General features: G+C 37.6%; 3 protein-coding genes across 4 annotated transcripts in view; 2 read left to right on the forward strand and 1 right to left on the reverse strand.

Annotated features, from left to right (window-relative positions):
- Positions 1–681: 681 nt before the first annotated feature.
- Positions 682–6,021, forward strand: trpt1 (tRNA phosphotransferase 1). The gene is made up of 7 exons (XM_066649504.1): positions 682–798; positions 1,071–1,152; positions 1,378–1,547; positions 2,345–2,522; positions 3,047–3,103; positions 3,210–3,320; positions 3,436–6,021. Exons 1-7 carry the CDS (start codon positions 736–738, stop codon positions 3,456–3,458), a joined length of 684 nt encoding a protein of 227 aa, XP_066505601.1. The 5' UTR covers positions 682–735; the 3' UTR covers positions 3,459–6,021.
- fermt3b (FERM domain containing kindlin 3b) lies at positions 4,427–12,483 on the reverse strand. The gene is made up of 15 exons (XM_066649503.1): positions 12,361–12,483; positions 10,204–10,328; positions 9,457–9,690; positions 9,204–9,320; positions 8,873–9,041; positions 8,544–8,646; positions 8,315–8,422; positions 7,657–7,782; positions 7,126–7,172; positions 6,912–7,036; positions 6,173–6,279; positions 5,653–5,868; positions 5,149–5,273; positions 4,826–4,967; positions 4,427–4,606 (listed from the first exon to the last, which is right to left on the reverse strand). The coding sequence occupies exons 2-15, from the start codon at positions 10,325–10,327 to the stop codon at positions 4,427–4,429; spliced, it is 1,923 nt and encodes a 640-aa protein (XP_066505600.1). The 5' UTR covers position 10,328; positions 12,361–12,483.
- A 1,610-nt stretch (positions 12,484–14,093) lies between these two features.
- The window catches only part of macrod1 (mono-ADP ribosylhydrolase 1), an 84,939-nt gene continuing 74,060 nt past the window's right edge, over positions 14,094–24,972 (forward strand). For both annotated transcript variants that reach the window (XM_066649576.1, XM_066649575.1), the window contains exons 1-3: positions 14,094–14,731; positions 16,291–16,380; positions 16,672–16,782. In XM_066649576.1, the coding sequence (XP_066505673.1) occupies positions 14,287–14,731; positions 16,291–16,380; positions 16,672–16,782 (646 nt within the window). In that variant the 5' untranslated portion in view covers positions 14,094–14,286. The remainder of the gene's footprint in view (positions 14,732–16,290; positions 16,381–16,671; positions 16,783–24,972) is intronic.

The following is a 24,972-nucleotide window of genomic DNA, read 5'->3' on the forward strand; positions in this document are numbered from 1 at the left end:
TGTACTAAACCTAAATAATGAATAATAATAATAATAATAATAATAATAATAATAATAATAATAATAATAAATAACTGACTTTGAGGGAAACCCACTCTATGGAGCATAATAAACTGGTTCAGACAGCTTGATTCTTCACTGAATTATACTGCACACAAATACTGGTTAGCCGTGTGATTTGTCTAATTTGACACAGTATAGCTGTGATTTATGCTTATATTAATTAGAAAAAAATCTTTAGGTACCAAAGATAAATTCTAAAAATGTCATGTAATTTAAGTTACAATATTGTGTATATCATTATCTGTCACCACTGTTCAGAGTCCAGAGCCATCATCGAAAGAGAGTGCAGCGGTCCGTCAAAGGAAATCATGACACTTTCTCAGTCAGTCACACACCCACATCTAGACAATTTTACACAACCAATCTTATAGCATGCTTTTCTTTGGACTGTGGGAGGAGCACTAGCAGGAAACCTATGCAGACATCAACTCCTCAGACCTGAGGCGAACACAATTTCAGGACCAAGCCCGTGTGTTTGTGAAATGTGTACTGTTGGTGTTATTTCAGTAGAGAGCGCTACAGAGAGTGAGGACTGCAGGGACTGGTAAAATACGCCCTCTAGCGGTTCAGAGCTAGAACTATATCGGTGCGTCCATGTATATGTTCCGTGTAGAAACATACTCAAGACAGTCCTCAGAAGTACAGCTTATTTTTTTAAGAAGTGGCGCTCAAATGGACGGTCCACAACGAGGGAGTGGAAAAAGGGGAAGAGGTGGACGAGGGAACCGAGGAGAAGTGAGTGAACACACACTATTACTATTTATAGATACTTCTCGAATTGTGTTTAGTAGTCTCAGTTACAAATTGAGGTTGGGTCTCAAATCCCTCCGTACATGTTCATCCCCCCTATATGGGCAATTGTACAGATCAGGCTAGGTATTTAACCTTTGTTTTCTGTTAGAGATAACTACAACCTTTGTGGTGTCAAATCTTTATTTCACTAACTACATGGTGCACTAGGCTTAGGTTACCATTTCAGAAAAAATATGTTTGTGTTTCTCCTTTAGAACAGAGATGTACGTCTGTCAAAATCAATGTCTTATGCCCTGAGACATGGTGCCGCTAAAATGGGGCTTCACATGAGCTCAGGTGTGTTTTAAACTCTTTTTAGATGTGAGTCACTTCATAGAACCAGCTTGTAACTCATTCATTCAAACACATTCACTCACTCACACTTGCTCACACATGTTTAGACAGTGCTCCACAAGGGACACACTGCTTCCCATTAACAACTCTGTCGTCGTTTTACTGTGATGTGTTTTAGAAAACCTATGGTTAAAACATAACAGACTATCTTATTCTGTATTGTTGTAGATGGCTTCATGTTTGTGGATGAACTTCTTGCTCATCAGCAGTTCAGCTCCTTTTCTCTGGAGGATTTAGAGAGGGTTGTGGCCACTAATGACAAACAGCGCTTTAAACTGCAGCAACACCCAGAGACTGGACGCCTGCAGATCCGGGCCAATCAGGGCCACTCTGTACAGGTATAGAGTAAATGTAGTCATACACATTGGTGTATCACTACAGCTGACAGATAAAACTGGAATTCCACGGTGTGATGATACACAGATCCAAATCCTCACAATACTGTTTCAACATATAGTGCAGCGACTTCCCAGAACAGTAGAGGCTGTTATTGCAGCAAATGGGGAACATACTCCCACACAATATCAGGGGAGTATTTGTGCTGCTAAGCGTATAAAATAGGAAGCTGCAACATATAATTATTTAACACTGTTTTCACCACAGTGACGTTATCAAAAATCAGAAGGCACGAAAACTTTAATTAAAGCATATTGTCGCTGTCCAATGAGAAACTTTTATTTTCATAAATAGTAACTTTACAGGAGAAGGAAAAGAAGACATTTTGGAGTATTTCTATTGGTCCATTCATCTTTACACAAAGTGAAGCACAGCTGCTGTAAATTAAAAAAAAAAAAAAAAAAAAAAAACAGACCGTGAAATCAATATTTGTCTGTTAAATTCCTTCTTATATCATGTTATGCTTTCTTGTAAATATGACCAAGTAGATAAAGTAACAAGGTAAAATAAACCGGTCCATTTAAAAGTTCACTTTTAATTTCAGTGTTTTTAAAATGTTAATTACTTTGCAATATTTTGATATTGAACTGAAATTGTTGCTTTTCTAAAAATATATTTTTATATATAACAATTTTGTAATTGCAATCTGATGTCTTCAGTGACCTAGCTTGTAGAAGGTTTTCACTGATTAATTTTCTGATTGTCCCAGATCAAAAAAGTACTTTTATGTGTTGTGTAGGTTGAAGATCTGGAGTTGAGAGCAGTGGAGCTGGATTCTCCAGATTGTCCTAAGGAGGCTGTTCATGGCTCTTATATGAAGCACTGGGCCTCTATTCGCAGCAGGGGTCTAAGCAGGATGAGCAGAACACACATACACCTGGCACCAGGGCTGCCTGGAGAGGGCCAAGTTATCAGTGGTAGGAGATGAAGCTTTTTGACTGATATATGGTTTATTTTGTTTAATTTAACTCTTAAATTTACATGGAGGTATTTGATTAGGAGAGTGGGAGTTAAGCTAGATAAAATAAAATAGGTAAATGTAAATTAAATGCTTACTAGAGTTCTAAATCTGAAAACAAGATCTTAGCAAGGCATCAAACACAGATTAATGGTATGGAATTGCTTTTATTTGAAATCCAAAAGACATATTGGGAATTCTTTTTTTAAAACAGATGTTTTAGTTAAAATTTTCTATGAAACAAATCTTTATCACATCATTAATCATTATCGTAAAATTACAAATAATAGGGACATATATAAATGTATATGCATGTATAATTTGCAAATAAAAATATTTCCCAAACAATTCACTAGAAAATGGTCGAATAGAATGCTTTTATTTGTTTAATTCTTTACTGACCAATGGTTTGTTGTTGTTTTGACATTTTCAGCTTCATCTATTCATCTGTTGTTGAAAAAAGAACTTTGTGTCTTTTGCCAGGTATGAGGCAGAGTTGTGATCTTGCTGTGTACATTGATGTCCCAAAAGCCCTCTCAGGTACAATGCAAAAAAAAAAAAAAAAAAACAGAAGCATTCTCCTCCTTGAACTTACCCACAAATATATATATCAGTTTGTTCTCCCTATTTGTTTTTTTATACCCAGATGGCATTAAATTCTACTGGTCAGAAAACAGAGTGTTGCTGACAACAGGTGATGGAGAGGGGCTGCTTGCTCCCAGATATTTCATCCGTGCTCAAAGATTAAAACCATTACGTGAGTTCCTCACACAGCTGAGTCAGATTTTGTGTTGAAAAATACTGTTACAAAAAAAAAAAAACTGAAAGAGGAATGTGTGATTTTATAACCACTGTTGATTTTTTTATTACAGCATGTGAACTTGAACTGCAGTAGCTGACGGAAAAGCGTCCTTGAAGGTTGACACGAAACTACAAAACCTTCAGCTGTTAGAAAGATGTCTTACAACAAAATGGCACAGGAGCCTGTTCATCATCAGACAGTTTTGAATGATACTGTACCCATGTTAACGTGATATGGACTTTATGTCATGGCAGCACGTTCACACCCAGTCAGACAAGAGTTATCAGGAAAGAGACAGACACTGACTGTGGTTTAAACAACGGAAACATGGATAATGTTGGAAATAGATTAGAATGCCCTTCTGTGATAAAGTAGCACACTGATGGTCAACATAACTCATACTGTGCTGAAATTGACAGTCAGTGGTTTCCTCAACTGTCATTTGAATAAAAAACACAGCAAAGAAAAACAGCAGGAGACCTAGAAGCAGAAGAGAATCCATGTGCATTTTAAAATTATTTATTGAGATGTCTATATAATATATATATTTATATATAATATATATAATTTTTTTTGTATCAGGGTTTTACATTGACAATATGATTAAATCACACAGAGGAAAGTTACGATAGATTTTTGGGAAGGGCTCCATTCTAGAGAAACTACCAGGTTAATTTAATAACACTGTGTTAGTCCCTACCTTTGATTAAAACTAGAAGTCACTCAGGATAAATGCATCTGTCAAATGGCATAAATGTGAATGTCAGTGTAAAGCTTCACTGAAACTAGACCTTGGGCCCATAAATTTAAATAGAATTTATAGAACTAAAACCAAAAGTAATGGGCAGTGCTCACATTAGGTGTAGGTCACAGGTCCTGATAAAACATCCTACATATATAACAGCTCTTCAGGAAGTTTCTCACCCCCGTCATTAAGCTATAACAGTTTTCACTCAGTAGATCTTAATAAGACATGGCCTTGTCTAGTATTATTTCTTTAAAAAGTCACAGTAATCCTGGTGCAGCTTTATGAGCTTATCATGCTCTGCTGTTTGTTGACATCAGAGAGCCTCATGTCCCCCAGTGAGTTTGTGGAAGAGCTCCTCATTCAGGGTGTCATTAGGCTGTCTTGAACGTGTTGACATGAAGATGTAGCCTCCGATGTACTCGTGTACAATCTTACAGTCTCCATTTACACAGCTGAACGCTATGTTGATGTTGCCATCAAATTCAATGGCTACCTGAAAGAGGAACAGCCCAAAAAAGAAAGCACTATTATCATGGTCACATCCAGGGAGTTATACAATATTGTTGGAAATATTAACACACCAGAGCCAAACATATTACTGGAAGCATGTAAAGATTCTGAATCACTGTCCAAATAATTTTTAGATTGCTTGGTCAATATAGGGCCAAAATAAATTGACTGAAGGTCTTATTTAAAAAAGTTCATGACAAACCTGTCGTATGTCCCAGTTGACGTTCCACTGTCTCATGTTGTTGTAACGCCATGTCTTCACTACATCTCCCACTCCAAGGTCAATACGAAGCAGGCGATTATTTGCAATTCCCAGTACCTCGTCTTTACGGCTACCTTTAAATCTGAAAAAAAAGTGCTGCAACTTAAATGAAAGCTCTTGCTGTTTTTGGCTTTAAAACCACTGTGTCCACTGAAAATATTTAACAAAATGGACATACATGTTTTATATTAACATACAGAAGTAAAGACTTCATTATTTTGGAGATAAACCTTTTGGACTATGACGATAAGAGGCTATCCTACCTGACCATGAAGTAGGAAATGCCAAAGTCAGGGAGGGACTGCCATATCTGGAGGAACTTCAACATTGCTGCTGCCAGAGAGAGTTGAGCCACATTCTGATAGGCCTCCAGGATACGTGGAGTTAACTGTAAATACGGTTAAACAGTTAAGAACTTGTTTTTACGTTCTGCAAAGGACAGTCAAATAAACTGTGTATTGATATATGCTCAACAGAGATCTACAGCTGATCTAATTCTCTATGATACTGTCTCCTCTCTTTTGTGTTTAGTGTTTAATATATTTGTGTACAGAGTTTATTTGTACTAATTTATTATTTATTGTGTGTATTTAATGTATTTATTGTCCATCTGCACTACCATCTGCTGTTCTACTGTGTTTTAGATGGAGGAATGTTGGTTTATTCCTCAGACAAATCTGTGATGCTGAACAATGAAAATTAAGTTGACTTTGTTTTTAACAGTGTAAATGCTATATTACTTTAGTCCAGATGCAGCAGTTCCCTACCTGCTTGGGCTTGTATTTTTTATTGTAGCGAGGTGAGACAAGGCTCTGTGTGTTGATGCTCTCGTCCATTTGTGGCGTGGAAGTAGATGAGTTGGAGCGCTGCATGGACAAAAATGTCTGGATGTTCTTCACCTCAGTCTGATAAGAACTGTCCAGCAGGGTCAGGCCTTTAGATGCCAGCTTACAGGCGGCCATCCATTCAGCATACTGCTTCTCCTGCAGAGAGCGCGAGCAAGAGATGATATACAACAGTGATATGAGACATTCTTTTTCTAGATTCCATATATAAAGCTTCCCACCGCCTGGTAGATGAAGCAATACTATTCTACAGAATCTATAAACAACTTATTTCCTCAAAATCATAGGCTGATTGTGTCCTATGTCAGTGGTCACCAAGTTCCACCTCTAAGTGGGTTTTTCTACTGAATTAAATGTAATTCCATTAACAACTTTATCTTTCCTTATCTGCTTTAATACATTTCTCCCTGAGGGCCTGGCTCTACCGTGTATGTTTACTTACATTTTCACACCTCAGATAGACCTCATTCATGCCCTCAGGCACTGGAATCAGGAGTCTGATGCAGAACTTTTGTCCTGCTATATTCACCTCAGGAGTCACTTCACAGCCTGCAAAGAGAGACAGTCCAACATCAGAAAACATACATACTTCAGATTTGAAAGAACTGATTCAGAGTCTTCACAAAGAACTGTAATATTTGGTAATGTGCATCAACTGGAGATCTAATGGATAATAACCAGACACATAACCTATGTATATTATGTAAATATGATTTTAATATACTTGTATTTAGCTGTATCATAACTGCGTCCTTCAATTAAGAGCGATCTATTAGTAAATTTTAAAAGAACAATCTTTGGAGCACAATTATCACAACATTTGTGGCCTTCCACTCAAAGTCAAACTCAAACTAATCATGAATTTCTTCGTATTTAGTAATCGCAGTATGCCCCTAAATTTTGTAAACTGACTTGATTTGTTCGTATTTGAAACTAATAAGAAATGCAAGTTATAAGCTTAAAAGCCAAACTACTCCTTTGATCACGTTTTGACTTAGCCCACAAAAAGAAAGACTTTTTTTTTCTTTAAGTTTGTGGGTTCGTAGGCATTTTTCTTCTTTATTTGTGATCTCTTTGTTGTCCAACAGAATCGAGAAGTATTCACTGATTATTCTTTACGATTGATAAAGCATATTGAAGTCTGGTTTTCAAAATGTGTGTGAGAAAATGTCTTATTTTACCTTTCAGATTCATCTGTTGAATGGGTTCTCCGTAACTGTCCTCTTTACTTTTGTAATAGAAGATGGATGTGTCCTGAAACTTGAACCAGTACTGTTTATAATCCCTCAGAGTCAGTCTCTTGGGGCTAAATGTACAAATGCAGAATTTAATGTTAGCTGTGACATCACGTTTCAAACTCATCAGGAAAAAAACAACATAAGAAATTTGTCTCACCGAAATATTTTTAAATAGTCATTCAGTTCTGGAGGAGTCATATTTTTCTGTGGAAAAATCATTGATAGTCATTTAAAAATATCTACAAAATTGACCAGAACTAACACATGTAGACTGAGTGATCAGCAGGGGTCCCATGGTGGTCTCAGAGTAGAGTAGTGATCAACAGTCCTTTAACCGTTCCATATAATCTAGTCTAATAGCAGTCATTCCTGCTCCAGGTAATTACAAAATAACGCTAAAGCTTTTAAGCCACTTAATTCATTTATTATGAATAAATCCCATTATTTTAAGGTGCACGTGTTGTGGAAACAGATGATCAACTGTGCAAACACTTCTTGTAAAATCTTCATAGAAAATTATTGAATGAAATGGGATTCTCCAGAGCAGCTACACATGAACCTAATGGGATTGGCACTATGCCAAATTCCAAGGTATTGTTATTGGCATTGTGCTGTGCAGCAATGGGGTGGTGTTTTTTTGGGATGATGGAGTTCACAGGTGTTTGTGGCAGATACACATAGCCCTCACCAACAAGTCTGTGCTCTTATTGTCGCCCACCAGCTTCACCTCCAATGACTTCAGGGCAGAGTCCAGATCATCCATTCCCTGACAAGAGCTCACCTCCTGAGACTGAGACAGCTTACTGATGTGATACTGAGAGAGAGAGAGAGAGAGAGAGAGAGAGAGAGAGAGAGAGACTACATAAGTAACTATTAAAAGCTGTGTGATGATGAAAACTATCCACTGTGAATGTGGTTTAACCTGTTTCTGATTCATTTTTAGTTTTATGCTTGAAAATGTACAACATAAAAGCACTATGTAAATACATCACAACTATATCAGATGAACTTTCTCAGTCAGGGACAAAAGAGGAACAGAGAGGTGGTTCACCATTAGCTTTGGGTTAACTTTGGGAATACAATTTTGACAGCACTGTGGGTGTTTTGCAAAAAAACATGCTAGATATATTTACAACATGCAAAGTTCAGTGACATGCTGTGGACAGTACGACTTGATGTGTGATCTATATTATTTAAGTGGGAAAAAAAAGATTAAATTAGATGTGTTCCCCCACAGAGAAGGTGTTACAGGTTAAATGATTGTGCACTGGTGTGGGTGCAGTCTTTTTGTGGTTTAAAAGTGTTTGGCTTGTGTTTCCTGAGGAGGATTGTGTGTGTGGTTGTACCTGCAGAGCTCCAAACAGCATCATCTCCTCCTCAGTGCAGTCGTTATCCTCTAGCAGAATGGCCCAGCGAGCCTGTTCATACAGCTGAGTCAAGCGCACTGCATCGTACTGAGACAGAAAGAGATGAATGTTCCCATTACTCGTCCTGTTAACACAGCTCACTCATAACAACATCTTGGCTACTATGAACTCATAGAGGACACACACAAACACACACATTCACACACACCTTAGGCTCCATGTCATAAAAGGTGTAGTATTTGAAGCGAAGCCACAGCTTGTCGTTCTCCTGTATTCCCTGCTGCATAAGCGAACGGGAGGAATCCAGCCACCTGAGGAATAATCACAGTCTATTAACCCTTTCAATTCTAACAGTGCTTTTGATATATTAATATTAAAAACCAAACTGTATCTCATCATATAGCCACAAGCTGGTCATCACGCTACACTGAGTTGTATTGTAGATTTAGACACTATATTTCTGGAATGATTTAGGCATGGGCTTTGTATGATGATAACTAATCAGGTATTGGCTTCTGTTGTCCGCTACACCCATACCTGGTGTGGATATGTGTTTTATCCACTTTGCTGGCCGGTCGGTACAGTTTAGTGATGACCTCTGGAGCAGGAGAAGGCTGGCAGAAGGACAGCATCTTATACACAGCCTGAGTTTTAGGAGAGTCAGCAAAATGAGCTGGCATCCCTTCATACAGAGTGGGAACAGATCCTGAAACCAGAAATAATTAGCTTTTCATTATTTTATTTCTTCTCAATAAAGCATACAGTCCATGTACTTGGGGGAGTGTGTTCGCTGGGACTATTTGTTTTGGCGGTGTCTCAGTATAAACAAGGATTTTAAATGCCAAGCCTTTGCAGTGTGTCTGAATACCTGAGGTCAGTGGCACATCTGTGAGGTCGTACTCATCCTTTGCAGAATCTTTGTCTTTCTTTTTCTTCTTCTCCTCCACAGGCCGTAACAGGGAGAGTTCCTCTGGGTGGCGGATGTCTGGTAGGGATCCGACAACAATATTTAATATTTTTTAATGAAACAAAGAATTGCTAAAGGGTTAAGAAAGTTGTATTAATTAATTTAAGAAGTTTTTCCAAACTTCTGAACCGAAGCGTTTATGAGACGCGCTTACTCAGGACCTTGCAGATGCCCTGCACGGTGCGGAACACGGAGGTGGAGAAGCAAGCTCGGAGCCGCAAGTTGACCCCGTTAGGGAGGCCTAGCCGCAGGGGTTTGTGCTGGGGGGAGAAGAGCAAGCGAGCGTCTGCGTGGACCCCATATTTGTCCAGAGTCCAGGAGGTCCGCAAGAGCCACTGCTGCTTCTGCTCCCACCAGAGAGCATGGTCTGACCAGTCCTGCTGCAAACCTAAAATTCACAGGTGACAAAGACATTAACACAAGCCTTTCTCATTCATTACAATATTATTGGAATAACACATGTTCAATGCCCAGTGATTGCTGAGAGACCTAGAGAGCACATGTGACTTCGCGCTCTGGGTGAAGATTGAGGGTGGGATTGAGATTGGGAGAGGATTATGTAATTGGGTGGAATTGGTGAACACTACTAATTGGGGAGTAAATAAAATTATATGGGTATAAAAAAAAATCAGCAAAGCATCAGACCATATATTCACACAGAGGAAAAATGAATTCAATTTCAGATGTTTCCTTCAGTGTCAGATATTAGAAATATGCTCAGACAGCAGTTATGACAAAGATGGCCTATGGTGAGGAATGTTTGTTTTTTACAAGTTGCTTGTTATTAACATTTTTGAAAATAGTCATGTGTTTCTTTAAATTTGTTAAAGTTTTGCTGCAAAAAAGTGCATTTCTATACAAATTCGTCTCCCTGTGCTCAGCTTTCTAGGAAATAACTCACCTGTCTTCTCCACAATCTTGAAAATGACACCTCCTATGTGGAGATCAGAGGTTACGCTGATTTTAATGGGTGGGGAATCAGGGCCCAGATCCTCCATCATGACTGATAGGTCCCAAGCTGCCATCCTAATCACACACAAACAACACACTGACGACAACTGAGAAAGAGTGGAGGCTTGTATTTGAGAGGTTTGAGAGATCTTGGAGAAATTAGACCAGGCTAGATTTCCAAATCACTGGAGAAGTGTAGCCCATAAAAGCCCATGGTGATATATGTGTCACAAGCCCTTTATAAGGTCTGGATAGTTCCCTACACAACTTTGTTTTTCAAATCATGACTCCAGTGGCATTCACTGAACATCCTGTATGTTGTCAGATGACAGAATGCCACAGTGCTTGGTGAGCACACAGAGCAAAGCATATTTTTTGTTACTAAAAGGTGTGTTCCAACATTTTTAATAGTTCAGTAACCTTTAGTAACCTGTCCTATGTTACATATGGCCCATTCTGAACTCATTTCAAGATTTTCAAAAATTCTGAAAAACAATTTTTAAAATGGTGGTTGTGATGTATATGTTACTGTAGGATTTTAACCCCAAAATATGTACATAATACGGCAAGAGATTTGACAAAATTGTGTTTCATGCTGTTCCTATGGTCTGTTTTATATATTTCTCATGATTTGGCTTTATGGTGAACTGAGTCTGTGCTCTAGTGGGTTAATAGGCCACTACAGGATTAGAGCATTCAGGTCCAAGCTACGTTAATGGAAATATTAAAGTGAGAGTTTGTAGAAAATTCAAATGGATAAAATTTGTCCCTTCTAAAAAGTACAACTGAAATACTTGTGTTTCAAACACATTGAACCCCTAAAAACAAGTCTGTTATATAGCTATATCTATCTGCTTTAGTTTTAGATATAATGTGTAATAAAATGTGTCTAGGATTACATGGAAATCAACATCTGAACATTGGAGGTGTGGCAAATATCTTTAAATATCTGAAAGAAGATGTAGCTTACAGCCGCCAAATGTTAAGAAATGTTCCTGTTGCTCAACACGTGCAGTGAAAAAAGAAGTTTGTCTATCACATGCTAACCATATGTGTGTTACACTGACACACACACAATCGTGTGAATTGTGGGGACATTGCCATTAACCTATATGTACTGCTAGCTTAACCCTATCCCTAACCTCAACCCAACCTGAAAACATGTATTCACCTTAAAATCTAATGGTTTACTTTGTGGGGACAAGCAGGTGAGCCCCACAATGTGAGTGTGTAAATAGTATTTTGTCCCCACAATGTGATATATTCCTGATCCAAACACACACTCCACCCTCATCCTCCCTGTGAGTATGACAGCGCTGTTCCATGGCTTGACAGTTCACAGAGATGGATGCTTCCCATTTTTGCTCAATCACACATAGCCATGTTTCCTCTTTCAGTTTAACATCGACATCCTCTCTTAACCTCACAGACTGGGTGTATGTGTGTATATGTTCATGTGGTTTCTAACAATTTCAGTTGAATTATACAAACCATAATATAACCCATTTAATATATGATAGACTTATTGAATTACTGTGTGACTGGCCAGTGTTTTTGCATTAGACAACTCAGGCAACTGTGAGTAACAGATACACAAACAATGTTATAAATCCTATATTATCAGCCGAAATAAGCCTAGTATTTTTGACTTAATTATTGTCACATTCAAGTGATTGGAATGTGTTTTACACAGAATCTAACACTTTAAAAATGTATTTTAAAAAAGTAAATGTCATTATAATATGATTTATAAATAAACAGGATAACATTTCCGATTAATTTGCTTTGAATGTAACAGTAACTATAAAGAAAATGATTACTTTTCCCAGAGATCATAGTATCTCAAACAAAATCATAAATTATGAAATGTATAGATACAATTGTAGTTAAATTACTGAAGAGTTACCAATGTGTTTATGCTGCAATCACGTTTCTGTTTTTCTTAGTTTATTTATGTCAGTTCTCTATTAAGAGATAGAGTTTTAAATGTTTATTCTTGATGTATCTCAAATGAATATGACTGGAATCCTTCTCAAGAACTCCTAATTGATTTACAGTAAAATACAGTAAGAAACAAAATCAACAAATTATGAACTTAGATAATTACCTCTTCTATGTTAGGTTGTATGTTGGTGGATGGTATCTTCTCTGTTTCTGAGTGTCATCAACCTTACTCCTCTCTCTATCTCTCTCTCGTTTCAGACCGAGGTGTGGTTTTGCAGTTTGTAGGCACACTTGTGTGAAAAGGGGTGTATCTATTTTTTTTCTCAGTCTCTGTATAACGGAAGGTGTTTGACCACAGGCTACTGGGTGTGTACACATTTGAGGGGTTGGTAGCCTGTGTATGAAATGTAAAAATGACTTCCACAAAGGTTTTTTTTTCTTCTTTATTTTGGAGTATAAAAAAATTCCAGAGCAATAATTTCAAGAAATGTACTTTACTTGATAAAAAAATTAGATTATTTAAGTGGGAAAGGCTTATAATTAAATGGCTAATGGACACAGTCATTTTTTAAAATATATTATACAATCTTCCACTTGAAAATCTGCAACCTCTGAAATCCATTCACAGATTAAAGGGTCTGTCTGGTCAAAATGAAAAGCTTAACCATTTCTAAATCTGTTTCAAACATGCCTCCTACAGTGATGACTCAGTGGTCTCTGGAACAAGATTTCATTGTTTTAAAACCTAACCCTTGTGGTGATGGTTCTTGATGATGCGAAACACCCAATCTTAGTCACATTTATAAGACGACTTGCTAAATGCTGTAAATCTGTTAATTTAAATGTGTTCTCTGTGGAGGATATATAATTAATTTCAGTTTAAAAAGTCAAAAGAGATTGTTTGTTTACACTGCCTGGTCAGTTAGTTCCCTGGAGAGAACAAGAAGAACATGGGGGTGAGGGATGAGGTGTAGTTTGTGAAGTAATTTTAAAAATTCAGAAATGAACAAAATGTGGGGCGGCACGGTAGCGCAGCAGGTAGTGTCACAGTCACGCAGCTCCAGAGGCCTGGAGGTTGTGGGTTCGATTCCCCCTCTGGGTGATTGTCTGTGAGGAGTTGGTGTGTTCTCCCTGTGTCTGCATGGGTTTCCTCCCACAGTCCAAAAACAGACGTTGGTAGGTGGATTGGTGTGAATGTGTTGCCCTGTGAAGGACTGGCGCCCCCTCCAGGGTGTATTCCCGCCTTGTGCCCAATGATTCCAGGTAGGCTCTGGACCCACCGTGACCCTGAACTGGATAAGTGGTTACAGATAATGAATGAACAAAATGTTGTTCGATGCTCTTTTTTGCATTTTTTTCAGATATGTGTTTGTTAAAAGTAACCTACTTTGAAAATGCATACATTCATTATCTGTTCAGGAGCCTACTCTGAATCATTGTGCACAAGACAGGAACACACCCTGGACAAGGCCCTAATCTATTACAGGGCTTCTCACACACAATCACTCACACCCTCCCACATATGGACAATTTTATACAGCAAATATATAGCCAAAATGACAACATTTTCTCTGGGCCTTGAGTGGAAAAAATAAATGTATATAAAATGTTTATAAAAATAAATGTTGATGAAAATATATGAAATATTATATTTTTTAATCGATAGACGTAGGTGTAGGCAGTAAAATTACTTAAAATTATAAAGTCTGGACGTATGCTGGGAGGGGATTTGATTTCCTGAGCCTCATTTAATTTTAACTGAATACCCCTTGTACACAATTTTCCAAAAACGTTGGACCCAGTTGTGTTGACCACTAGAGGGCAGTGTAGGATAAAGAGCTTCTCCAAAGTGGTAACGTCCACTGTGAGGAGTGGACCCCTATTTTAATGGTACAGTCCACAATCATAGTGCGAGGATCGATATTCTTTCGATTTCTCAGCTGCTGAAGGTTAATGCTCATGTTTACTGTTTTGTTTTTGGCTGAAACCAGAAACGAAATCGAGACTGGGAGGTTTAAAAATTGTGAGCTGAACCCGTTTGCAAGTCTCGGGTTTGAAGCTGTAACGGAAAGGTTAGCTAAGTTGGGCTATGGCGTTTCAACTGTCCAAACTTACAGCTCGTCTTTCACTCCCTAAATACTGTTTACAGATCACGGAAAATAACTTCCCGCGCAGTTTGAATTCCTCCCGCATTTCGGTGACATATTTCCCGGGGAGTTGGTATCACACAGTGTCTCGCAGTGGAGTAGCGTCGCTAAATATCACCAGAGTATTAAATTCCTATCAGAGAGTTATTAATACGGTGCAGCGGGTGGAGAAGTTTTCCTCCACCTCCGCCACCGCCAAGTCGTTCGAGTGGCTGGGTATCGGGGCCTGGAGGCGCGTGGGAAAGTTCTCCGCTCCGGTCGCGTTGCTGCTCGGACTCTCTGCCACCGTCGCAGCCTCCTCGGTGCACTCCGGGGTTCTGTGCGCCATGGCCGCTCAGTCAGGGTCCGACTCGGAGACCGAGAATACCGACTGGAAAAAAGCCAAAAGTGAGTTCTCAAAGTTACCTGGGGTTCTGCAGGACATACATCTGTGATACATTGAATTTAAAGAGACAGCAAGCACTAAATTTGTTTGTGGCGTGAACATATCCATACACAATTGTTCCCAGGTTTTAGTGTTCACTAGTATTTAAAAAATTAAACCAGTTTTAACTGCCGACATATAAAATTAGTTCAATAATATCTGTGTGGTGTGAGGAGCAGTTTCACGTCTTTCACTTCAGCCAAAGACATATAAACCTTAATTTATTTTCATTTGGTGTCAATTTTAAAACAGGACTGCTTTATTTTCCAAAATGAAAGTTATTTACAGCTTATCACGCAATTGGGAATAATTGCGTCACATCTCGTTCCCACATCTTGGCCACGCGTTAAATGCGTTAAGAATGGGCGTTTTACCTAGAGCTCGAATCTCACACCCATAGGGGGTTAACTGGCCAAAAATGACTGTAAATAGAAAAGTTTATGAAAGGTCATTCTTTTTTTAACATCTGGGTATTTCTCAGGAAGTACTATTGGAGACGGTAATTTTATATTTTAAAATGTGCATATTATAAGCCTTAGCTTATTGAAGCACGTTAATATTAAAATATGTTTTTAAATTTTATTTATTTTTCATTTTTAATTATTTGCCATTATTTTTTGGTATGTTGAAAGTTTGCAGATATTGAGAGAAAGTATTGTAGAGCATATCTAGGCCTAGATGTCCAGAGCTTTACCCACACACTGAGGTCAGCTTTGACTTTGGACTTAGTGTATTAAATCACACAGACGTTTGGGAGGTTGGTCTTTTGAGACTTGTTTATGCAGATGTCTAGTCAACTAATTGGTGGCATGGTTGGTTTATTTAGCAAGTCGTGGCCACTATATAGTATTTTGAGGTTACAAGATAATATATTGAGTCCACAAGATAGTATTTTAAGGCGATTAAACAATATATTGAAATCACAAAATAGTAAACTGAGGCCATGAAATGACTGCACACCCTGACAAAACTTATACTATATAGTGGCCACAACTTGCTAAATAAACCCACCATGGCTCCATACAAATTGGACAATATCAGCACCCTTATTTTTTTTTATGCTGGCTGTAAACAAATGACTTTTCAACTGAATTCACTGTTCCCCACAAATTTCTAATGCTCGATTAAATCATGAAAATGATAGTTTGGTTAGAGTTGCGGCATGCTCCCATTATCAGTGTTTTTGTGAATATTCTGGTAAAACCAGTTGTATTTAATATTATCATAGGTTTTTATTCTTGTTTCATGCAACTTTTGATGCTACAGCATCCCCAATCTTTGCAAAATTAGTCTGTGATGAAAACTCATTGTATTTTGATGTGAGGGGGTGTCAGATGTTAGTCTTTTAAGTCTTTTCAGAGTCTTTTAAAATGTTAAGTAACATTCAAAAGCGAGCAAATATATATTAGAAATTGGCACTATATATAGTGAATGATTTGACCAAGTTGTCTCTTTTACAGTTGCTTGTGTTGCTATGTGTTTTGTCTGATTTTTGATTATATTATTTCTGATCTTCTATCAGAGGAGTTTCTCTCCATGAGCCTGGATGAAAGGAGAAAAGTATACAAGACATATGTTACCCTGGAAGATATTCCTATCTGGGATGATAATGGTGAGACTCTCTTTAAGAAAATACTGTTAATACTGAAAATGAATCACCTAGACAAGGGTACTAGGTGTGATAACAAAATGAGTTGCACTTGTGCTATTGTGCCCCCCCTCCTTTGAGTTACCAGCTTTATCACAGACATTTCATTGCACACATATATAGCATGTAATAATTTAACAAACTTTGAGTTTGCTGACATAGAGACACTGTTATTTGTAGATGCTTATGTTCTTTATTCAAGTTTGTTTATCATTCCTTTTTTATTATGCGTGTCACCTGCTCTTTTTCTTTTAGCTGCTGCCTCAGAAGAACCCCTTTACAAAGTGGATGAAGAGCTGAATAAGAAAATATCTCTCTTTAAAGGGGACATCACCAAACTGGAGATAGATGCGATCGCTAATGCAGGTAAGGAAGAGAACCTGAGGATTCATCTCAGAGTAACTCATATTGGGTCTGTGTATATTAAGGTATCCTTGAATAGGAACAAAAACAAGCAGCCATTACACCATTACACTAACATCACCAGGTGATGTACATCATAACAATCTGGCCTGTAGTGTGTGAAGGATGCAAAGATGTTAAATAGTGTTATCAGTAGTTTGAACTAAATTTTTAGACTAATGATGTAGTAACTTTCTTTTACAGTTGATATGAAGTTCAGGTCTCAGGTTACATGGTAACACAGAGTATAGTCATTCTGCCAAAAGAAATAATTTGAGTTTGTAGTATGCTTTTTAAAAATATATTTTAATATATTGATAGTTTTATATGCCTTTATGAATAGTTGTTGGTTTATCTCACATACTACTCATTAAAAACATTTTTAACAGCAAACGTTTGCCATGTTCAAATGTATTGATTTCTTCATTAACACTACAAACGGTATATTTTTAAGAAGAGCATAATTCTTTACTTGTGTCTTTTAGTTTGCTTTCACACTGCTTTGACCTCAAACATATGGTGTGGTGTGAACAGACATAATGAAGATTAAGTAATTATTTAATTAAGTAAATTTTTATTCAGCTTCTTTTAGGGTACTGTTTTCTCTGTCCAGGCATCGTTAAGCTTGACATTGTTTATGCTGTCAAACAATTGGAGAAAATCTTTTATTTTTTGCAAAATTCATAGTCAAGAAACATTAAATATTATTAAAACTTAGATGTTAAAGTGTATAGTCTTGATAACTAGTAGCATGGCAACCAATTAGCATTGAATTTTTCACTCCATCATATTCCCTTCCATCTCAAGTAAATTTTGATATGGTTGTAATTTCTGGTGTTACTTCAAACTGAAAACGTGTTCCTCCTGAACTAGAGTGGGAAAAAGTATTTTGGTAAAGAGCAATATCTAACTTGAAACAAGCAAGAAGGCAAAACCTATGATATTAAGTAAATTTAACATGTTCATCTGGCAGCAGTCTGTTGGGATGACTGTATTGTTTATTCATGATTATTGTAATTCTGACCTCTGCAGTATGCAGATGAGCACTACACTGCAGCATTCAAGTGAGCACTCAAACAGATTTGTGAAACATTTATTGCATATGAATGCAGATCAGTCTCAGTGGACTTTTTTTTTGTGTGTGTGTGTTTTACTTTTTTTCAAGTTTTGATGCAATCAAATATTTGACCCATGTTTGAAGTGTTTGCCAGTGAATTTTAGTGCATGGCAACTGAAATCAGATGTGAAGTATGAAATCTGCAGTCTGAGTAGCTGCGGCGGTGTGATTATTGTTGGACTGATTTTCCTGCCCGAAATATCCCATCTGACAAAGGGGCAAATAATTGAAGAGTGTCATGGTTTTTATATTCCCATTGATGTTGAGAGTACTGGACTGATGGACATAAGCTGAGAGAATTGTACAAATAAAAATATATTTGAAGTTGTTTGGCAGACTTAAGACTTAAATATAAACACTTCCTGCTAAATTAGTGCACAATTACTATTTATTATTAAACACTGAGAACATTAAAGCCTTGGTGAAAGAGGTATAATAATTCAAAATGAGCTTCATAACAGATTTTTCCGAAAATCACAATTCTTCACAGCTTTGGAAATGTTCAGAATATGATATAAATGTCACATTCTCATTTGTGTTTACCTCCTATTTAAAAAAAGATTTTGCGATAGCTTCCTGTTTCACCGAGGGTATAATAGGAAGTAAGATGGTAGCAAAGACGCTGAAGCAACCATTTACCATGAGGAAGATCACTGAGTACACAAACCAAATGAGACAAAAAGTTGTTTGCTGTAATAGATCAAACAAAGTAAGGACCAAGGTCTCTGGAACATCTGAAGAGTTTTTGTTCTTGAATTCCTTTTTATGTGGTGTTCACCTCATTTAGGATTTTAGAAGACTGAACCCTGTTACCTTGGGAAAGGGACACAGTAACAAATGCAGTGGTGCTTGTTATTGCATTGTATTTTTGTCTGGAAAAAAATAAGTTGGTTTCTTTTTTACTGTTTAGGAGTTTTCTAGTTCTTTTTTCATGATTTCAGTGTAGTGTGTATTATATAAGTTTTGTTAGTGTTACACAGTAAAACTTGATATTGAGGACAATATATTGACTTCATCTGAAAGCTGTTCTCTTGGCTTTTAGTTGTATAGTAGAAAAAGGCATCCGGATGTGTTGAAAAACGGTCAGTTCTTCTGGCCGATCTGTGGGCTGTTGGCAGGTGCATGCTAATATGGGCTGGTTATCTTTACCACTTTCTTGACTTTGAGGGAAGGAAGATAAATGACTGCTTTTGATGCTTTGTTGTTTACCTGTCTGATTTATTTAGTTGAAATCTGCTGAATAAGTCAGACTGTGCTCATTTTTGCTTTTCGCAACATTCCCTTGCCGAGTGCATGAAAATGGCCAGATCAGACTAGCATTTGCATGGCATCTTCACTAGGGGGAAGCAAAGGCCATCTCCTTCAACAGGTCGGCTTCTTTTGATAACAGCACCATTGGGGTTTGGATGGTAAACACCATAGCATTGCGAGAGTGAATCCCCAAGGAAATCTAATTCCACATGGTGTTATTCTGGAGGGTATTTGCTGTTGATTACATCACTTTATGGAGAGTAGTCTCATCAGTCTCACAGATGTTGTTCCACTGCTGTCAGTGTCAGCATTTTGTAGTTATTTGGCAGTGCTGACATTAATGTGATATCATGGCGCTGTAAAAGTGCATGGCGTTTATTATTTTGTCCATCATCTCTTCTGAAACTGCCACAGAGCGAGGCTATAATGTGTTAATGTTTGAGCAGTCACGTTTTGAGCAGGCGATGTAATATTCCAGCAGTCATGTTCCTTGATCCAGAGGATCCTAATGGAGGTTAATCTCTTGATAGAGGCTGGAATAGAAATGTTTGATTAAGTATTCATTCTAAATTCGGTGAAGTGACCCTGCTCTGACGACTAATGTGTTTTTTATAGCTATTGCGGATGGAACATTTTTACATGACTCATGTCTATTCTTTGAAAATCTCAATATAGAACAAGATTGTCCTGCATATCACTCCAGTTATTTACACGAGTGTCCAAAGTAAGCGTGGCTGTGTATATATAATATCAAATAGCAGTTTATTCAGTTTTGTGTTTTACCGTTTGAGGCCAGTGAACCAGCTTATAAACTGCTGTGCTACATCATTGGCTAAATGTAGCTGTTCACCAACCACTGCACCAATCAGTAACTTATATATGTTTTTGCTATAGATTAGTGCAAAGCTCTGTGCGTTGAGGGTTTATTATGTTCACATTTTTGTTTTTACTACTTATGGTTAGAAAGTAGCTAGTTTATTTACCCAATTAAATTTAAAAAATTTTATAATTAAACCAAAGCCCAATTTGCAAGACAGATCATGTCACAGATAGCAACTTAGCAACTTTTCAAACTTAGCAACTGTTGCTACAATAGATCAGATTTGTTGGTAGAGCATTAGGTCAATTGAAAATAGATGGAACGAAATTACAGGGCGTAAGAGGAAAGGACAGTGAGGGAGAGAGGAAAAGCGAGGGGAAGGAGTTTGTGTGACAGCACACTGATTCATCCCTCCCTGTGGCTGCATTGATCGACTGGCCGCTGGGGCTTGGTGTAAAAGCGTGAGGATTAACAGACTGTCTAGAGGTAATTAATTTGGATGCTGGAATGGACTTCTCAGGACTGCTAAGTGTGCACTGATCCAATGGGCAGGAGAGGAGTGAAGCTGCACAAGTGCTTGCTTGCACTTACTTCTGTATTAACACACGCGCCTGCCCACCCACCCACACAAACACACACACGTACACAGAAAATTCTGATGCTAAAATGTGCCAGTGCTTGTCACCCTGGTGGGTCCTTGTAAGTTTAACAAAGACAGTGTCAAGCAGTTTCAGGAGTTGCATAAAGCCTCCATTGTCCTCATGCTTACATACACAAACATGTCCCCACAACAAGCTCTTCCCTTTGTGATCTTGAAGTAACACACGTCACTTATGCACTGAGAATTGAGGCAACCTTAAGGGCAGCGTGGCAGGTTATCGTGGCTCTGAAGCGGTGTTCTATCAGACGACTCTCAAATCTCAGAGGTCCTATTTAGGAGTGCACAATTATGACAACAATGATAATTGCAGTTAGACTGTTTTGAGTGATAATGTGATTGCAATGATTAAATTATAATTAAAAATGATTGGTGTGTTTTATTCCTTCAGAGACAGTTCTACAGCAACACCTAGGATGTGTCAGGGTACATGAACAGCTGTGATTTTCTGCTAAACAAGTTGAAAATAGTAGTTCAGCAGCATGCAAATGGTTAAATTTAATATATTCGTTTCTGCCTTTTTGCTTAATGGAATAAATTATGGTTTCAGCAATTACAGTTTGAATAAATATGCTATTAATTTTTGCAGTAGCATTGCTGCAGGAAAGGGAGTCAATTCACTATCTTCTAGGGGCTGTTATGGACCGGTTCTGATATCCGGTTATTTTTAATTTTATATATTTTAAACATTTTAAACCTTTTTCTGGCACAGTGTCATCACCTTTTACCTACACTGCCAGGAGACACCTTCTAATCCAAAGCTCCTCCTGGGAATTAATAGAGCATTTCTTCTCCTTTTTGCTACAGTAACAGCATTTACATTTTTTGGGAGGGTTATGCACTAGGTGGTACTTTTGTATGAAACATTCTGATCCACAGTTACACTGCTCTTATACCCATCTTCAGCACTTGGCTTTGGACTTTGAGTGCAGTCTGAAATTTAAGTACAAGTCTAAATTAAGTTGTCTTTGTTGGGAGTTGTAAATTCTTCTATTCAAAATGGACACAGATACAGCTGGGCAGTGCAGGTGTAATAAAAGGAAAAGTCAACCCCTAACAATGCACTTGCAGTATAATGGATATTTAAGTATGACCATAAATTATATTGTTGTTACATAAAATTTTCTATATGTAAATAATAACCTACCTGGCTATGTTTTCAAATACATTGGGAGGTCAAGTACAGTGTAAAAGCTAGTGCTTCTATGAAGTGTACCTGTGCAGGCTAATATAAAGCTTTTCCTTTCCTGGCAGTTAAATCTGGCTGATGCTGCCCCAACCCCCCCCCCCCCTTTTTTTTTTCTTTTAAGTTAAGCATGCATTTTTCAGCTAAGAAGATTACCGTTTAAAACCCTTGTAACTTTTTATCCTTCCATTTATGCAGGTGTATGTAGTTGCCTGGGGCCAAAACAACACTTGCGTTTGCTTTCATTAAAATCACCAATGCCCCCAACCCCCCTTTTATTTTATTTTTTTTTTAATCTTATCTTATCATATTGGTCTGACTCATGAATGTTCAGTGAGTGATTCCTAATTGATCAGTATCTCCAAGCACTAGATAAAAAAATGAGGCTGTCTCTAAAGGTTTAAATTAACTTGTAAAGATGGGTGCTTTTCAAGGGAATCCTCTTGAAAAGCTGGAGGTTATAAGAAACTTCTGTTCAGAAATTGTAACTTGTTAACCTCATATTTACCTTTGCATTTAAGTTTGAGATCAGTTACAGTGAATTTGTGACTTTAAATGAATTCAGTAATCTGCTAAATCAGAATGCCTCTTTGTGTATTTTAATACTCACTTCTGATAAAATTATTCATTACCTGTTTTAGAACTGTGCAGTAGCACAAACATGCTACTGTAAATAGTTTATAGGCTGTACATTGGAGTTTGTACGCACAGTCTGTAGCCACACAGACATAGTTCTTCCTTGAAACTTCACTGAGAGCAGATCAATCAATAGAAAGAGGGAACGGGAGGGTGAGTGAGAAGAAGATGGAGGGGACGGAGGTAGAGGGGAGGGCTGTTTGTGTGTCGTTCTCAATAAAGATTGGATTTACAATAACATTGCCTCCACCCCCTGTCCTCTCTCTCCTCCTTCTCACAACATTTTACAACTCTTGGCTCCTGCCTCTGCCCAATAAAATACACCAAACATAAAATCCGCAGGCACTTAGGAACTCTCCTTCCAAGAGGAGGGGCCTGGGGAGGGGTAAACATTCTTTTTACACTACTCAATCCATCCATCCATCCATCCATCCATCCGTCAGTCCATTCATTGATCAATCTGTGCATCTAGTAAATGAGGGAGGATATACTGTTGCAGGTTGGTTTATTAAGATGTGTTGCATCATGAATAACTACTTCTCAGACCCCAAGATGGAGACAATAGGCAGTTATATCCAGTAATTTAAGGCAAATGTGTGTGACCTTCTAATGAAATTGTTTGGATTGTCCAATTTCCCTTCATTATTATTCCAGTCTATGTAAAGCCCTGATCTGTGTATGTGTGATTGTGATGATTAAATATTACATAATCATCTGATTGCTTTTATTTGAGCTGACAGTTATTAACTTTCTGTTTATTTTCACCATCATAAGCAGAGTGTAATCTGGCTGCAGTTTCATCAGTCAGGTTGAGGCAAATGCATGCAAATGAAAGAAAGCAGAAAACACATTTACTGGAACTCATTCTTTTTATGAAACAATTTTTACGAGTTCCCATTGGCACAGTAACACATTTAGAGGGCAGCAATGTGTGATTTTTATTCATTAATAAATAAATGTCTGAGCTTTAATGCTTAAATTAATACTTCACAATTGCTTGAGATGTGAGCTACATTGTCTTAAATAAACATAGCTAACAAGAAGCATTTTTAGTTCCTAGTTGGTCATGTCAGTGGATGGAATTGTTAAATGAGGTTTTCAGGTGTGAGGTACCATTTAAAAAATAGAAACCTCCATATAATGTAAAAAATTCAAAGGTTCTTAAGGTCCTTGGTATCAGATGGTTTCAAAACAGTAGTGAGGATTATTTTATATATATATATATATATATATAATATATATATATATAAAGAATGTTATGCACAATTTATAATGTAATATAAATAGTTATTTAAAAAATTTTCAACATGAAGATGCATAATAACGTCAGAATTGCATGAATACTCACAGATAGTTAATATAATTAATTAACGTTTTTTAAAATGAGGGCTGATGGCTGTTTTTGTTTTATTCTGAAAGAGTATAAAGTTTAAACAATGCTGGGAAACCATTTAAAAATATCTGAATCTATACTTTTTTTTTTTTTTTTTTTCTTTTCTTTTTTGCATGTACTGCACTTGTTACAATAGCAATAAAAATAATGTTCTTTTGTTTTTTTAAGGGGCAAAATAGAGGTTTTTCCTGTGGCGTCACTCCAAATGTCCAAGTATCTTTGTTTTAAATGGTGTATAAAATGCTTTCACATAGTGCTTACAATGCTTTCTCTCAAAAAACTTAGAGCAGAGTCAGGCTTTAAATTGCATTTCTCCTCAAGCATTTATTTCAGCGACCCCATAACGTCAGCTAAACAACTCTGACAGCACCCGTTTCTTTTGGAAAAAGGCTTTTAGGACGTTTCCAATCATCAGGTCGTCTTTGCTCTGTGAAGGAGATTGAATTTGTCATGAATTTGAGGTTTCCCTGTCTCTCTTTTTATTGGCTTTCTCTGATGGAGGAGGATGAGTATTCCGGGCCAGAGATAACGGATATTCCAGACCTGGATTCCCAGAAAGGCTGAGGAATGATGCCAGATAAGGGTGACGCCATCCAATATAATGTTATACTGTAGATCGCAATGGAACCCAGCACCAGATTTCTTTTTTCTGCACTTTATTCACTTGAGATTACTTGCCTTGTTACTAGGGTTAGAGGTCTTTTTATATAATTATTATATTATTTCTCTCCCAGACTGATGGTGGTATTATCTGAAAAGCTGCAAGATGTGTCCTGCAGGGCTCCATGTGTGGAGAAATGGCCCTGCAGTTCAAAGATCAGAATAAAAGATGGGACAATGGGAGGTAATATTATGCTGTTCTTGGCTCCTCACAGGCAAGTCGTGTGTAATTCACGTGGCGACATGTTCCGGTAACCTGCAGCGAGTGATATTTGCACATCATTTGCATGGAGAATAACTCTGTATGGGTACATGGAGGGGGGGGGGGGATAGCATAGACATCTCTAAATAGGTCTGAAATGCGTCTTTTTTGTCAAAGAGTGTAAGCCATTAAATCTGTTATCTGTTGCAAATGAGGCTCAGCATTCTGAGC

This window comes from Hoplias malabaricus, chromosome 17 (genome assembly GCF_029633855.1).
Source record: "Hoplias malabaricus isolate fHopMal1 chromosome 17, fHopMal1.hap1, whole genome shotgun sequence".
Classification (NCBI taxonomy): Eukaryota; Metazoa; Chordata; class Actinopteri; order Characiformes; family Erythrinidae; genus Hoplias; species Hoplias malabaricus.